This window comes from Rattus norvegicus, chromosome 2 (genome assembly GCF_036323735.1).
Source record: "Rattus norvegicus strain BN/NHsdMcwi chromosome 2, GRCr8, whole genome shotgun sequence".
Classification (NCBI taxonomy): Eukaryota; Metazoa; Chordata; class Mammalia; order Rodentia; family Muridae; genus Rattus; species Rattus norvegicus.
This window is the reverse complement of record NC_086020.1, coordinates 112047565-112064282: the sequence shown is the minus strand read 5'-3', so window position 1 is coordinate 112064282 and position 16718 is coordinate 112047565. Positions and strand designations below refer to the sequence as shown.

The 16718-nt window shown below is 45.9% G+C and overlaps 1 protein-coding gene across 2 annotated transcripts in view; it reads right to left on the bottom strand.

The window, feature by feature from the left end:
• Positions 1-8: 8 nt before the first annotated feature.
• Positions 9-16718, bottom strand: part of Nceh1 (neutral cholesterol ester hydrolase 1) — a 60598-nt gene continuing 43888 nt past the window's right edge. The window contains exons 5-6 of one of the 2 annotated variants that reach the window (XM_039101978.2): positions 5408-5579; positions 9-3762 (exon numbers count right to left, since the gene is read on the bottom strand). In XM_039101978.2, the coding sequence (XP_038957906.1) occupies positions 3145-3762; positions 5408-5579 (790 nt within the window). In that variant the 3' untranslated portion in view covers positions 9-3144. The remainder of the gene's footprint in view (positions 3763-5407; positions 5580-16718) is intronic. The other variant, NM_001127524.2, reaches the window with a different exon arrangement.

The following is a 16718-nucleotide window of genomic DNA, read 5'->3' as shown; positions in this document are numbered from 1 at the left end:
AGGCAAGCTTCCAGATGGACCCGTTTTATTTCCAAACAAGACTGCAAGCATAAATAAACTTCCCCAGTACCATACTGGGTTTTCATTCTATAAAATGTATTTAATTCCTAAAACTCTTCATAAAATCTGCCTTTCCCCTTGCAGCGGAGAATTGGCAAAAGTCAAAGGTTGAAAGGTCATGCACAAAACATTCCATTCGGCATCATTCTGTAAGTCTGTGAGTCTGTGAGTCCTTGCAAATGGACACCAAGAGGATTCCTGCTTCACTGTACTCTGCAGTACCTCAAGATTTTCCTTCAGTATTCCACAGTGTGACCTTTCCATAACACAGGGAAGCGAGGCCAAGCTGTCGTAGACTGAAGAGATCTGCTGTTAGCCTGCTGTGGAGCGTAACATATCTCTAAGAATAAAGCCCTAAAGAGAAAGGAAACTCAAGTATGCCATCAAATGCAGTGGGTGGCTCCTTTGCACCCTATGTTCTCTTTGCATCTTTGAGACCTCTTCAGACATTGGACATCATTTACTGTTGATGATTTCTGAAGAATTTGGCTCATAGTTTGGGAAGGGAAATGCCATTTTGAGAAACCCTGGATAGTTATATTTTCCTCCTTCTCAGAGGTAGATAAAGTCAATATACATTGCCGACCTTTAAATGGCTCGGAAGAGACCAGCAATAGAGCTTCAGGTGTAGCTCAGGGATAAAGCACTTGCCAAGCATCTAAGGCCTGGGTTCCATGCCCAGCACCCTGAAAAGATGGCTGTCACTCAAATAGTAACAAAAATATCAGGTTTAAAAAACACTCTGTGATCTCCCCCTCTCCCCCCATAACAACCTCGGCTGAAGATGGGCATCAAATTATATCCTAAATTATAGTGAACAATGGTAACTCTGTGGCGGCATTAATGCTATATGGCCAATTTAAAAAAATTTATAAGCAAAGTCAGTCTTCATAGATGAGTATTAGTGTATACCAAATTATGACCTACTAAAAATTACCTTAGAAAAGACTAACATTGGAAGAGGCCTCAAAGATCAAGTTATTCTACTGTCAGATTTTAGATAAAAGGGAGACCAGTGATGTGGGCACATCAGCAAGGTAGCCTGTGCCAATATTTCTATACACACATAGCACAAATCAGCAAGGTAGCCTGTGCAGTCCTTTTCTTATGCAGACACTGCACATACACACACGTACACATGTGCACACACAGTTACATTTGTTTTGTACATCAAGGTGCTAGTAGCTTTTATGATAAAAGAAAAGTAGGTGTGCAAATTTTTACTTGTTATCTTGTTGCTGGAAACTGGAAACAGGAAACCACACCCTTCATGGAGTGGAAAGGTCCTGCTCTCTTCATGACGAACTGGATCATGTCTTTGAGTGTTCTCTGTACAGTCCCTTAAAGAGGCATGGATTCTCAGCAGAAGCTGGAGTGATAGGAAGAAGGGCAGGGTGCTCAACTCAGATCTAATCTGGAATCCCTTAATATGCCCAAGGTGCCCACACTGGCAGTGAAGACCTTGTACGAAGGTAAGGCTTGGCAGTTAGACCGTCAGGACAGGAATGGAAGGAGAGATAAGAGAAACAGGCAGTGCTAACATCTGCCCTTCACCCAGAGGATTCCCCTGGCCATCGTGGGCAGAGACGAGCAGGTGAGTCTTACCTAAGCTCTTAAATTACAGGTTGGCTAACCCTCATCTGAAGAGCTGGGGTCCAGAGTACCCAGGGTTTTAATTTTTCTAGATGGTGGAATATCTGCATATACATAATAAAATATCTCGAGGATGGAACCCAAATCTAATTGAGACATTCATTTGTGCTTTTTATACATCTGATAGCCTGAGGGTAGCTTCACACAATAGGTTTAATAATCTTATATACAAAATAAACACTCGCTGGAATTTTCTACTTGTATCATAAGACCTGACTCAAGATTTTAGATTAAGGAGAACCAACCAGCATCATGTACCTAGGACAACATGACTTACTAGGTAAAAAGTTTCTAATTATTTTAATTTGCATGTGCAGATAAATATCAAAGTATTTGATCCTTACACGTGGTACTACTATTACTATCTATCTCCTCTCAAAATTACATGTGGATATAACTTTATGGTAGTTGTCTTTTTAAAATACCTTTTATCTTAAAATTTTTATAATGTTTTTCAGAAAAATCCTGTTTAGCTATATATATATTAACATTAAATAACTTAAAAAATAAACGACCACTATACCAAAATAGTCCCATTTTTCACTCAACTGAAAAGGGTTGAGTTTTCAATGCACTAGGCCTTCTGCCAAAAAATGGACAAAGCCTTCTATGGGCATTTCTCATAATTTTAAGTTATTATTAAACATAATTTATTTCCTTACTATCCCAAATATATACACACACCACTTTTAGTAATTTATGCCAGGAGTATTCTTAAGTAACAACAGGCTGTTATTTTTCTACCTTTACTTATTTCACAATAGGAAACTTACTCTACAGTTAAATACGTTTGTTCCCAAAAGATTTTCCCAAGGAAATAACCAGTACACGCAGCCTCACGTTTTCTGAGAATAGCAGTACAAACTAACTTTCAAGTATTCTTTTAGTTTCACTGAATTTATAGCATCTAGCTCAGAAGAGTAATACTCCCGAAGGAAAGCTTTTGAGAAGAAATCTGTCTTGCTAGAAATCCTGTCAAAATTCCCACAGGACACACAACCACCCCGGGAGACGGAGGACATGCATTGCCAGGGGCTGCCCTCAAGAGTGTCCACTAGGCTCTGCTCTGCAGCCCATGTCAACCAGAGCAAACTGCAGAACATGGTCCTGTTGCTGCTGTTGTTTTTGTTCCTCAGAATTTACTGCCTCACCCACAGCTGTAAAAACTTCTGGAAAGAACACACTAGAGGCAGGACCTAAGGCTATTTCTAGCTCCTCAAACTGGGGCCATTCCTAGCATTTGGGAAACCAGGTTCAGATGTTTTTTCACTGCGTTAGTCAAGAGTCACTTTGTAAATAATTATAAGGTCTGTAGGGTACAGATATCAGTACTAATGTGAAACGAGGAAAAGGTGCAGATGGTTGAAAAGCGCAGGTTTTTCCAAAGCAAACGGAGGTCAAGTGCTTCGTGCGTCTGAGGAGTTTCCTCCATCACAGGTTTTGATCCAGCCATTTGAAGTAACTATCCCTAGTCCGGATTCCTACAGAGAAGTTGGTCGGCCAGCTTGTGAAAATCATACAGCCATGGAAGCCGTCCTCAAAGTGGTCCAAGGTCACGTTCACACCCGCACTCTCCAGGCGCTTGGCGTACATGATCCCGTCGTCACGCAGGACATCATGCTCGCACGTGAGGATGTAGGTCTTCGGGAGGGCCTGAAGCACTTCCTGCTCTGCGATGAGCGGGGAAGCAGCGGCGTCCAGCAGCTGGGGGATCTCCTTGACGATTCTGGCGTCCCCTATGGTCTGTAAGACAGGCTTGTAGTTCTTTTTGATGGATGAGGGCAACAGGGATGTCCAGTCCAGACGGGCCCTGAGGGCTGCAGCCCTTTCTACATCAAGTGAAGTGTGATTGTTCACAATCATTGCCTCTACAAAGTCATAGTTGCCCTTGAAGTAGTCTACCCAGTACCTCACCATGACGTGGCGAGGCAGGATGGGAGTATTCATGCTCTGCTGATAAGAGGGTGTGTTGAAGTCCAAAGCCTGCAGGACCGGGTAGATCAAAGCCTGTAGTTTGAGCTTATTCTTCAGGCTTTCAACGTAGGTAAACTAGAATAGAAGAAACATATTGTTGCATTTTGTGTGGATCCTTTTACAGAATGCTTTAAACGAACAGACGTTCCCCAACCCCCTCATCCCCCACCCCTCCACCCTACCCCCCACTCCCAGGCTAACTGGACAGCCTAAGGAATGGCTACTGTTTGTGACTCCTAGATTCGAATGAATTCACTGTTATATGACCTCTGATGTCTCTAAACCCCCAACAGCGCTCTACTTGTCTTTATCCTTTGCACATACACGGCTTGTTGCATATTTCCTATGAGTAAAGTGTGGGCGCATTTAATCTTTTACTCCCTATGTCAAATGGTAATGACTTCTGGAATAGGGAAAAAAAAGTCATCAATCTTCCTCTTCTAGGGAAGGGTAGGAACAGAGCACGCAGGGATGGTGGGACTCCAGGGTTTACAGGTGCTCGGTGACAAGCTGGGACCTTAGCCTCTGTGCTGGACCAGACAAGCAGGGACCTCAGGCCCAGAGTGGGCTTGGAGTGGAAGGGAAATGCCTTCCCATGCCAGCAACCTCAGCTTACTTGTGACTCCACAGGGGACTGTACTGTAATCCCAGCCTTTAAAGTTCTGCTGCATCTAAAACGAAGGTGGCGTGTTTCGCAGCAACGGAACAAGCCTCACTTAGAAGTCCGCCCCTGGTAAGAGGCACATAATAACCCTGTGATTATGGTCTCCCTACGTCCTTTCAACTGAAAGTTGGATGGCATTATCTTCACCTTCCCAAGGCTCATAGAACAACGGGATTTAGCTATGGTTACAGCTCTCCAATTTGAAGCCAAAATTCTGTCTTTGAGACCCATGAGCCCGGAGTGGTTGGTATGCACCTTCAATCCCAGCACTCTAGAGGGCTAAGCCAATCGGATCAGAAGTTTTAGTTTAGTCTGACCTCAAAGCAAACAAAAAAACAAAAACAAAAACAAGTAATAGAAGGGGCTGGAGAGATGGCTCAGCGGTTAACAGCACTGGCTGCTCTTCCAGAGGACCTGAGTTCAATTCCCGGCAACCACATGGTGGCTCACAGCCATCTGTAATGGGATCTGATGCCCTCTTCTGGTGTCTGAAGACAGCTACAGTGTACTCATATATAATAAATAAGTAAATCTTTAAAAAAGGAGGAGGAGGAGGAATAGAAACTGGGAGTATGGTAGTACAGGTTTATAATTTTAAGTCTTGAGAGGTAGAGGCAGGAGGACCAGAAGTACAAGGTCATCTAAATTACAGAAAGAATCTGAGACAAACCAGTGCTACTTCAAATAAACAAAAAAACAAAAAAAACAAAACAAAGTGACCGAATAATAATAATAAATACAACTTTAGAAAATGGCTTAGTATTTTAATTTCTCTTAAAACTCTAAGAAAACAGCCATAAAGAACTGAAATTTAAGCCAGTGGGGTTACTTCATGTCCACACATCTTCCTGAGGAACATTAACATTTTCCCAGACACTCCTCAGTGCCCGCTTCAAAAAGCCCTGATGAGAAAGGTCCCGGGACATGGTCACATGGGGGCGCTAGCTAGCCACACGGCAGGTAGCCCAGCACCATGTGTGAAGACCGTGGGTGTCAGCCGTGCACGCTCACCCCACCCCTCCTATCATAAGGCCCCTGAGGCAGCGCTGTTGTTACCTGCTGTCCAAGGGCTGCAGCCAAATTCCCACCGGCACTGTCTCCAGAAACGCCGACTCTTCCAGGGTCCACCTTGTACTTGTCTAAGACTTCTGGCTGTAGGAAGTATTTGGTGGCCCGGATGACATCATGAATTTGCTCAGGAAAATAAACCTGTGGAACTAGCCTGTATCTGTGAAGACAAAATTAGTGCTCACTTTAGGGCATCGCCTCGTTTTAATGGCCACTGGACATTTAGAGAGAAAAACAAAATCACAGCAACAGAAAAGCAAACTAGCGCACCAAGCACGGATACTCCCACGGAAGGCTGAGGCAGGAGGATTGGGGTTTGATTTGGTGAGGGGGAGGGGTGTCTCTGTGACCACAAGGCCAGCAGAGTGTCCATCTGTGTGAGACAACAAAGGAGTGTCAGCCAAGACAACCCAGTGGCCGGTGTGGGTTCACACTTCAAGGGTCTGACACCGGGCAGGTTATTTCCGGTAAGTACAGCACAATTTGGAGTGTTTCCTGGTGATCGTTACCTCCATCCCACAAGCCCAATAAAGCTTAAGGCTTGACTACATCAAAACTCTTCGTAAAGTACTGAAAGACACCCGGAGTGGGGAGACCCTCACTCAAGTCTCGGGATGACTCGACCCCCCAAGAACTCACACAAGACCGTCCTTGTTGTAATCACATGAGGTTTATCGATAGCAACCAGTGCACTGGGGTCGAGACTCGTATCCCACACAGGGGCAGTGGAGTTCGACCCCGAGAGGCTGGGAGAAGAGGTATTTAAAGGGAGAAACCAGAACCCGAGGGGGCAGGGATGGCGTCATTGGAAAGTGTGTAGAATAACAGTGAAAAATCACAAGGAAGAACTCTCTGTCCCCCAAGATTGTTTCCTAGGAGAAGCTGTCTCCTGCTTCTCAGGTTGTTTAACTTTATGGTCCGCTAGTTCCTAGGAGAAGTTGTTTCCTGCTTCTCAAGATTGTTCTCTAAGATTTATGGTCAGCTAGTTTCTGGGAGAAAGCTGTTGAGCTGGCCAATGTAATTATCTATTCTATAGCCCTAGGAGAGGCTTCTTGAAACATACAATTCTGGGGCCTAACCTGTTTTGTTTTGTTTTTTGTTTGTTTGTTTGTTTATTTTTTCTGCTCTAAACTTTGTGTCTAGGGGGGCAACTTTAAAACTTTTACCTTTTAGTACATGTGGCTGCTTCCATGAAGATTGGGTTCTATACATTGACTGCGTGTGGTATCTTAGGGGTCTGGGGGCGGATCTGGTGTGGTCTCAGTCATACAGGTAGCACAAAGGCCACTAGGCTTTTAACTAAGTCCATTCTCAGCCTTCTGGGAGGAAAACTGGTTTTGCATCTCTTTCTTAGAAGAGCCAAGCCTGTGTGTTTAACATTTCTGGTTCCCCCAGTGCTTATCCATGAGCACCAGGACCTCTGTGCCTTCTACAGGCTGAGGCCAGCTTGGGCCCCATAGCAAGCTCCTATCTCAAAAAAACAAAAAACAAAAAACAAAAACAAACAAACAAACAAAAACCAGCTTCTCAGACACCAAACTGTCCGCCGCCATCAGCTTCTGGCTTGAACGTGCAGGTGCTCCTCATTAGGGTCCTTATGAGGATACAGGCGGCTCTATAAAGAACTTTGGGATTTATTTAGGAAAGTTTATCTACCACACTTAGTGACTCTGGGTTAGAAGTTGACAGCATCAGCCAATTCACTGGCCTCAATTTACCACACTCCATTTGATGACTACAATAAAGCTATCTGCTGAAGAGGCCTGTGCCAGGAGCCATTAAATCCAAGGAATGCACTTGCAGGCTGGAACATTAGTAAACTGTCTTTTTAACGACAGAGGGAAAGCTAAGCTAGCACAGAGGGAAAGCTAAGCTAGCACAGAGGGAAAGCTAAGCTAGCACAGAGGGAAAGCTAAGCTAGCACAGAGGGAAAGCTAAGCTAGCACACAGCCTCATCCGGACCCTCCTGGGTCTCCTGCTAAGGCACACTTTGCAGCACCAGAGGTCTCTGCTGTCTTGTTCTGTAAAAAGAACCCTGATCTTGAGGAGGGCCCACGGTCGGGATGGGTTCCATGTGTGTGGACAATTCAGTCCGGCTCACATACTTTCCCATTCTCCTCCTGGGCTTAACCTGACTTATCCCCGGAGCCTTCTCTGGGAAGTTTGATCGAACTTCCACTTGTTTCTGGGGCCGAGTTGGCCATTCAAGGAGTGCCTTGGGCTGTAATCCCAGTCTCTTAGGAAGTCGAGGCAGAATCCTGAACTCAAGAGTCCTGCTGGTTTACACACTGCGAGTTCAAGTCAAGCCTGGGACACTTAGTGAGACCTTGTCATAAAACGAAAAAGAAAAAATGGGGTCTGGGGATACAGCTCAGTATAGCATGCAATACTACTCCCTGGACAGGAGGGGTTACACCATTTATTCCACTAGGTGGCAGCATCTCTCAAGACTATTTATCCCTGCTCCTCCGTGTAATTTCTGATTTCAAATAAAACAAAGAAAAAAAACAGATGCACTTCAGGAGTCAAGACATGAAAATATCATTTTTCTTTTTCCTTTTTGTCATCCCATCACTGTCTCAGAGTTTCCTTTGCTGTGAGGAAACACCATGAGCAAGAAGCAAGTTGGTGAGGAAAGGTTTACTCAAGCGGGGTTGGAACTTGGGGGCAGGAGCTGATGCAGAGGCCATGGAGGGTGCTGCTTACTACAAGAAGCGCAGCCTGCTTCTTGTAGAACCCAGGGATGGCCCACCCACAACGGGCCCTGTAATCTCAGTCTCTTAAGAAGTTGAGGCCAGGGCTGGAGAAATGGCTCGGTGGTTAAGAGCACTGACTGCTCTTCCAGAGGTCCTGAGTTCAAATCCCAGCAACCACATGGTGGCTCACAACCATCTGTAATGGGATCTGATGCCCTCTTCTGGTGTGTCTGAAGACAGCTACAGTGTACTTATATATAATAAATAAATAAATCTAAAAAAAAAAGAAGAAGAAGTTGAGGTCAGACTGGGCAACTTATTAAGACTCCATCTAGGGGAGTCCACCTAGCACGTGTGACTCTAAATTCAATCACCAGCGCCCCTGTGACACCATACCCATAATCATTTGATCTCTGTGTTAAAGACCTTCTCTTAAAGACCGTTTCTAACCGTGTAGCCCTGGCTGGCTCAGAACTCACAAAGACCCATCGAATATCTCTGCCTCCCGGGCGATGGGATCACACGGGTGCACCACCATACCCGGCACTTTTGCTCAAGCTAAAATATTCCTTAATGTCACTTGGTAAGGAAGATAGAGCAGAGAATGAGTATACTGAAAGCAGTGAGATTCCAGTCACTTCAACATGGTAACATTTCCCTGAGAGAGCTAACAATGTTTGCAATGTATTTATAGACATAGAAAACTTAAGAGTAAGAAGGAAATTCATGGGGGGTTTATCTAATGAAAGGAGACAGCTTGGCCTAGTGGCAGAGCCTTGGCCAATAATACCACCAAGTTGGAATTGGAGTGAGTCCCAAGAGTGAGTTCAAACTCAACCTGTGTAATTGCAGTTGATCCTCTCTCGGAACATGTAACAGAACAAAAGCTTTGATATACAGCTCAGTGTACAGTGTTTGCCTAGCATGTGGGAGCCCCAAGAGAAGAATGGAAGGATGGAGGGACAGAGTGTGCCTGCTGTCTGCTGCTCAAGCTCCAAGTTATGTCCATGGAAAGCACTGGAAAAGCATATGTCATCATTGTCCAACTCAGAGCTAGAACTGTATGTGTGTACACTCGGGCACATGTGTGTGCATGCGCATGTGTATGTGTGTGTGTGAGCATGTGTATGTTTGTGTGAACGTGTGTGTGTATATGTATGTTGTTGAGTATGTGGTTTTTGCCACACACTGAAGGTTCACATTACCTTATTTGCACAGTAAATCTTCAAACCAGGTTTTTGCTGTCACAGAACAAACATCATCATTTGGGTGTATTAGCAATATTCTTAATACAAAATTACCACACATTAACACCGTGTTTTTCCTTGTCCGGGAAGGTGGCACACACCTATGATCCTGGCACTCAGGGTTAAGGCAGGAAGATCAGAAACTCAAGGTCAAGTTCAGCTATATAGATAGTGAGCTTGAGACAAGCCTGAACTGCACGTCATGAACAATAGAAAGCCTTACCAAAGTCCAATGGATTCTCTTCCTCACCAGATGTGCTTATCTGCACACACATGTAACTCCAGCACTGGTAATCTGCACACACATGTAACTCCAGCACTGTGGTAACCTGCCCACACATGTAACTCCAGCACTGTGGTAACCTGCCCACACATGTAACTCCAGCACTGTGGTAACCTGCCCACACATGTAACTCCAGCACTGTGGTAACCTGCCCACACATGTAACTTCAGCACTGTGGTACTCTGCACATATGTAATTCCAGCACTAACTCTAGCATTGAGGAGACCGGGGAGGAGGAACACCACAAGTTCGAGACTAGCTGAGCTCCAAAGCAAGTACAGGCCTGTAGTTGCAGGACAGTGTCTCAAACAAACAAGCCTGATAAATATACCACCCACGCTTTCTTTCTAAATTCTGCCTGCACTTCACCTAATGCTAGCAGTTTCTCAAAAACACTGAGGTGTGAGCCCTGCCCCCAAATATTCCAATTCCAGTACTGTTGGGTGAATTCCTACATCTATCTTGAAAGAAAAATCCCCAAGAATTCCCAGTGCTGCACCAGTTCAGACATGTCAGAACCCCATCACATGCTCTCCTTTCTCTCTCTCCTCCCTCCCAGGCCACTTCCTGTTTCCACTGCAGGATACTGGTCTCCTCATTGCCACCACAAGGATTCTTCCCTATCATTTCCTCATCAAAAGTCCCCTATCTTTCATTCTAAGGGACACTTCTTTGAATAACTTTTTGAATCTCTCCTTCCTAGCAGCCAAGCTCTCTGACAATACACTATAACTCACACACCTCGAGTTTCTTGAAAAGAAGAAAGGTTAAGAAGAGTCAAATGTCAGAGTTCTACTGAGCAGTGGCCCTGTTGAGTTAATGCTTTCTTTTGCTGAGGCAATGTCTCCTGTAGCCCAGACTAGCCTCAAACCATGAAGCTGAGGATGACCTTGAACACCTCTTCCTGAGTGCTGGAATTACAGTCACGGGTTAAATGGTGCTGGCATAAAAACCAGATGTTTATGCAATGCAGACCCTCTACCTCCAGCCCCTAACCCTTCAGCATTTACTACGGTGACCACAGAAAGGAGGCAAAGCAAGAGAGACTAGTAATCTGCCATCTGCAAGCTCACTAGTGTCCAACACGGCTGGAACAAGCATTGTCCCTCAAAACTGACGTAACCGGGAAGCCAAGCCTCCAGCTGCCCGCGGACGGACAAGGTGCGCCTCAGGTTGTGCCAGGTGGGTGAAAGGTTGTCTGACAGTGGAGAATGAAGTCATCTTCCTGTTCGATTCAGTGCAACAGAGAGAAGGGGCATAGTCTTTCCAGATACTGTTTTTTCCTTCTCCCAAGGAAATTTCAATCAGTTCATCATGGAAACCATAAAAGGCTAGAGAGAGTCTAGATCTTCAGTAGGGGGGAATCCAAAATAAATTAATAATTATATACATCTCGAGCTCTCTAGTGGATGGAGACGACCCCAGAGGAACAATCTATGTATTCCTTTACCAACGTTCTTTTTTATTAAAAGAACATGCAGTAGCGGCTGGGAATGGAGCTCAGTTGGTGCAGTGTCTGCCTACCATGAAGCCCTGCGTTCCACCCGCAGCACCACAGAAAACCAGGGCATGGTGGCACATGCCTGTGAACCCAGCTACCCCAGAATTACAAGGTCAGCTTTGGATACATGAGACCCTGTTTTGAGAGAGAGAGAGAGAGAGAGAGAGAGAGAGAGAGAGAGAGAGAGAGAGAAGAAGGAGGAGGAGGAGGAGGAGGAGGAGGAGGAGGAGGAGGAGAGGAGAGGAGAGGAGAGGAGAGGAGAAGAGAAGAGAAGAGAAGAGAAGAGAAGAGAAGAGAAGAGAAAGGGAGAAAAGGAGAAAGAGAGGAGGAGAGGAAGACGGGAAGACGAGAAAGAATTTGGGAGGAAGAGAGGGAAAGGAGAAGCTCAGACAGGAGCTGCACTGGGAATCAAGTGCTGTCTGTTTTCTTTTGTAAGTGCAGTTTGGGTATGAACACTGGACACCCGTCTTCCTTGCTGTTTCCACTTTCAACACCAGACTCTTGAGAACCAGAAGTGTTCACATCACCCTGACCGCCAATCCTTCAGCAAAGGAGGGTAGCCATTAGAGCAAAGACTTGACTGACTGGATAGACAGACACTCAATAAACCAGGTGTGGCACCTCAGATCTCCCCAGCACTTCAGTGGCCGAGACAAAGAAGACTTCTGGGAATATGAGGCCAGCGTGGTCCACACAGCAGTGAGCTACAGGACAGCCTTGGCTACAGAATGAGATGCTGGTCTCAGAAAGGTGGGAGGAAACAGATATCTCAGTGGGTAGAGAACACTCAAGGAGGGACTGATTTCGATCCCCAGAACCCACGTAAGAGGCTAGGCATGGTGGTATGTGCTATGATCCAAGTATAGGCAAGGCAGAAACTGGTAAAAGTCCTTGGTTGGCCAACCAGCCTAGTTTGTTTTGAGTTGGAACCTGGTCTCAGGGGAACCTGGTCTCAGGGGGAAGCAAGTGGACAGCTCCTGAGGATGAACACCTGTGGTTGTTCTTTGATCTCTATATGCTTATCACATGCATCCACAAACACACGAATACACCCAGTGGGGACTCAAAACTCAGATGGATATTGGGAGGCTCCACAAAAATCTTAGAGGTTGACTGCCAGAGGACTCTCCGATGTGAAGTCTTTTTAAACAGTGCGACTATCCCGGCGTGCCATTCCCAGCTCCAGACTTCCAGAGGCTCACAAAAGCTCAGCAGCAAAACCCTCGCCTACAATGTATCAGGTCCTGTGTTTGGTCCCCAAGACTGTGAGAAGGAAATGCCTTCCTGAGACATATCTGCAAAGGCCGAGACACTCAAAGTTCCAGGTGCTTATCTTGACTCCCTTTCCCTGTTCAGAAGCAAACCTCACCCTTAACCTCAGCCCAGACACCCTGACAGCACTACAGAAGGAACCTAGGCTATCCGGGAGACTGTGGCTTCTAGCTTCCTCTCTTGGTGTTGCCACAGAGGCTGAAGAGGGATCCACAAGGCCCGGCGTGAGCCAATGGAGCCAGGTTTCCCAACCCATTGGATTTCTCAGTCACCTCTGGAATGGGAGCACAGCATAGCTCTGTGTGTGCACGTGTGTCTCACGGTACAAGCATGTGTGTGCACATATATGCAGAGGTCACGGGTCGACCCTGGCTGGCATTTCTCAGGATTTCACTCTCCTTCTGAGACAGTCTCTCACCAGCCTGGCACTTAGAGGGTAGACTAGGCTGGCAGGCAAGTGAACCCCAAGAGCAATTCCTCCACCTCTCTTGTTCTAGGATTACAAATGGGCACTTTTCTCCCCTTTAAGTGAGTTCTGGGGGTGGGACTTAGGCCTCCGTTCTTTTTTTTTTTTTTTTTTTTTTTTTTTTTTGGTTCTTTTTTCCGGAGCTGGGGACCGAACCCAGGGCCTTGCGCTTCCTAGGTAAGCGCTCTACCACTGAGCTAAATCCCCAGCCCCAGGCCTCCATTCTTGCACAGTAAATACTTTGTCAAATGAGCAATCTCTCTGAACCACTCCCTCCCACCTCAAACTCTAAAGTGGAGGAGAAAGGCATTTCTTCCCCCGTTGGCATTTTATCTAAGACGCCGTCAGAGAGACAACACAATTAAACTAAGAATGTTTGAAAAGAGCCATTTGCAACTTAGCTTCAGCAAAGAGAATCAAACAGTCTATTTTCTGGAAGCAGCCATGGGATCCTCTCTCTGTAAATTTAGACTGTGTGATGTTTGATGCTGGCTGGAGCGGGCATGACCGAGTGAGCATGGACCATGTGTTGAGCTGATCTCAGTTTGTGTTGTCTGATTTGTGTTTGGGGAGGTTCGAGTTGAGCTGATCTTCCCAGTTTTTTTGCTGTTGGGGTGTGTGTGTGTGTCGGAGTTTGGAACCCATAGCGTCCCACATTTGAAAAGAGCAGTCTACCCCTGTGTCACCTCTGCATGGCTCCACCTAACGGCTTCAGGAACAGAAGAACAAAGCGAGGCAGACTTACAGTGAGGTAGGTGACCACGTGGTTTTCAGATTGCCACATACCTACTTAAGCATGTGGACACTGCACACTGTCCAATAAAAGCACTGTGGCTTTGGAAGCTCGTAGCCCCAAATGTTATGGACAATAAAAACAAGGCCCTGAAGTGCCCAGTGCTAATACCAGGACAGCCATCAAAGCCCACGCACATCAGCATCTCATGCAACTGAACCAGCAGCAGGAACCCACAGCTCGGCAAAGCTTCAAGCTCTCCTGACATTTGGTGGAATGTTACGTGGCTTAAGGCATCTACATAGAATAGCAAATAAGTGTACAATAAATTACTTAATTAAAAACAAAAACTTGAGCATTTTCCACAACAAAAAAGGGGTGTGTGATAATCCCTTATAGAATTTAATATTATCCAACATCCTATGTGTATTGACAACCAAGATACAGGTTTATTATTGTGCTGGCTAACCTTGGTTGGGACAGCCAATGTTAGACGACCTGAATCACAGTCTGTAAGCCATTCTAATAAATCCTCTTTACATACACATTCATTCATATATACACATACATGCACTCATTACATACATATCCACTCAATTGACCTATTCCTTTAGAGAACCCCAACTAACAGATTATTTCATATCACATCTTTGAAAAGAAAGTATGAATCTCTCTTGTCCCTTACATCCTATGGTCCAAGCAAAGGTTAAAAGACAGTGTGTTAGAAATACTCGACTTTATGAATGTAAAACAAGGCGGTCCTAGGTTATATAAATAAAGATATTACCATGTAGTCAGATATGACGCCTTTTATTTATCACATACATACCGTACAGTTAGTACGTGATACCTGCCTAGTGCCCTGGACAGCCCTAAGTAGGAGGCCCTGGCTTTACCAACATAACAAAATAAAGGCTTGTGTTGCTGGCAGGCCTGTCCCTGAGCCCTGCAGACCAGCACAGGCAGCACGTGCACAGGAATCCCAATTCCTGCTGCTTATGACATGAGGTGACTCCATGTCCAGGCTGCCCCAGCCCATGAGCTCCCAATCCACAGGGAGCAAAGCCACCCCTAGGGACCCTGTGGCAGCCGGTCTCTCTGCTGAGGAGAGGCTCTGGGAGAACTCAGCATCTGCCAAGCTGCTGGATCCTCTGCCCTCCTTCTTGTTTTCATTGTGGGAGCATGCACCCTGACAGTCTTCTCTCTCACTTTCTCTCCAAATGCCTTCTCGTTCTACCACCCCAGACTTCACAACCCTGGTCCTCCGTCTACCTAGGTCTCATTGTCCCTTAAGGGGCTCTGTTCTGACAAGTCTTTGTTGTTTTTTTTTCTTTTGAAGTTTGTTTTGTTCTTTTGTTTCTTGCAGAAAAGGTCTTACGGGTAGCCCAGGCTGACCTCAGACTCACTATGTAGACAAGGATGACCTAAATGTCTGGTCCTCCTGCTTTTATGGCTCTACTGCTGACATCACAGGCAAACACCACCATGCAGGGCTGGGGACCAAATCCAGGGCTTCGTGCAAGCTCTGCAAGCAACTGAGCTACACCGGCAGCTCCAAATACCGCCTTATCAAAGATGGCTTCCCCACTCCAAATACCGCCTTCCCAAAGGTGCCTTCCCCACTCTCCAAATACTGCCTTCTCAAAGATGGCTTCCCCACTCCAAATACCGCCTTCTCAAAGATGGCTTCCCCACTCTCCAAATACCGCCTTCCCAAAGATGGCTTCCCCACTCTTCAAACAGGCGGTCCTGCCCATAGATGCTCAATTCCTGCTCACCACCCACTTCCTATCGCTCATCACACTTAAACTTATGGGCCAAGGTTTTTGGACATGTGAGGGTGAAAGCTACATCTTTCTCTTTATATATCAGGACTTAACACTGCAATTGACCCAGGAGACAAAAGTAAATTAGCATTCAAGGAAAGAAGGGGGGCTGGAGAGATGGCTCAGCGGTTAAGAGCACTAACTGCTCTTCCAGAGGTCCTGAGTTCAATTCTCAGCAATCACAGGGTGGCTCACAACCATCTGTAATGGGATCCGATGCCCTGTTCTGGTATGTCTGAAGACAGCTACAGTGTACTCACATACATTAAATAAATAAATCTCTTCAAAAAAATAAAAGGAAAAGAAAGGAAAGAAGTGAGCCAGTGAGAATAACTGTGCTCCCAGGTTAGACCTCTGAACAGTCTCTTTGGGGAGAATACAATGGTCATGTGATGTTGGCTATCTTTCAGCTACAACACGAGATATAAGGCTTTCTGTGGCTATCCTTGGCCCAAACCCCCTTATCTCATAATTACTGTCCACAGTAAGTGAGCACTGAATAATCTGTCATTTGACCACAGCACTCCTCACACACACTTAGCTACTCTGTGCTTTAAGAGGTGTCCAACAGTTTGACACTGCGTCACAATGTTACCATCTATAAATACATCTCAGTGTATTCATAATTATCCTGGGACAGATGTAACCCATGGGCTAGCCACAGGTTGGACACGCCTGTGAGAGCACCAGAGGCCCTTTTATTCCAACTGTCTAAACTGATCCCTAGACACGTCTGTGAGGTCCCCATCGCAAGTCAGCATGGTCTCCTCGGTGTTCACACTGCAGCCTTATATAAGGTGCTGGAATGCAGGTGAAGCATTCCTGTTTTCTGGTCCCAGGAAGGATCTCTCATCCCATATTGCTTATGGGTGTCAGTGAGCTGCCTGAAGGTGCCCCTGTACTGTGCTCCTCCCAGTGGTGAACATCTGGGTGCCCATTATCCAGAGTCAGCACAATGGGAAGGTAAGAAGAGAACGGAATGGCTTCTGAGTTTTAGGTCTTTCTAAAAATCTTGAACATACCTAATCAACCTTTCAGGGTGTTACATAAGCCTAGACTAAACAGTGACACCTGTGTCACTGGAGTTGAGAGACTTCAAAGTAGAGAAGGGTGTGTAGCAAGAGCTCAGGGTGTGTAGCAAGAGCTCAGGGTGTGTAGCAAGAGCTCAGAGTGGGTAGCAAGAGCTCAGGGTGTGTAGCAAGAGCTCAGGGTGTGTTGCCCACTGTTGCTACTGAAGTCCTGAGGGTAGGTAAACAAGAGCCGGCTGAGGTTAGA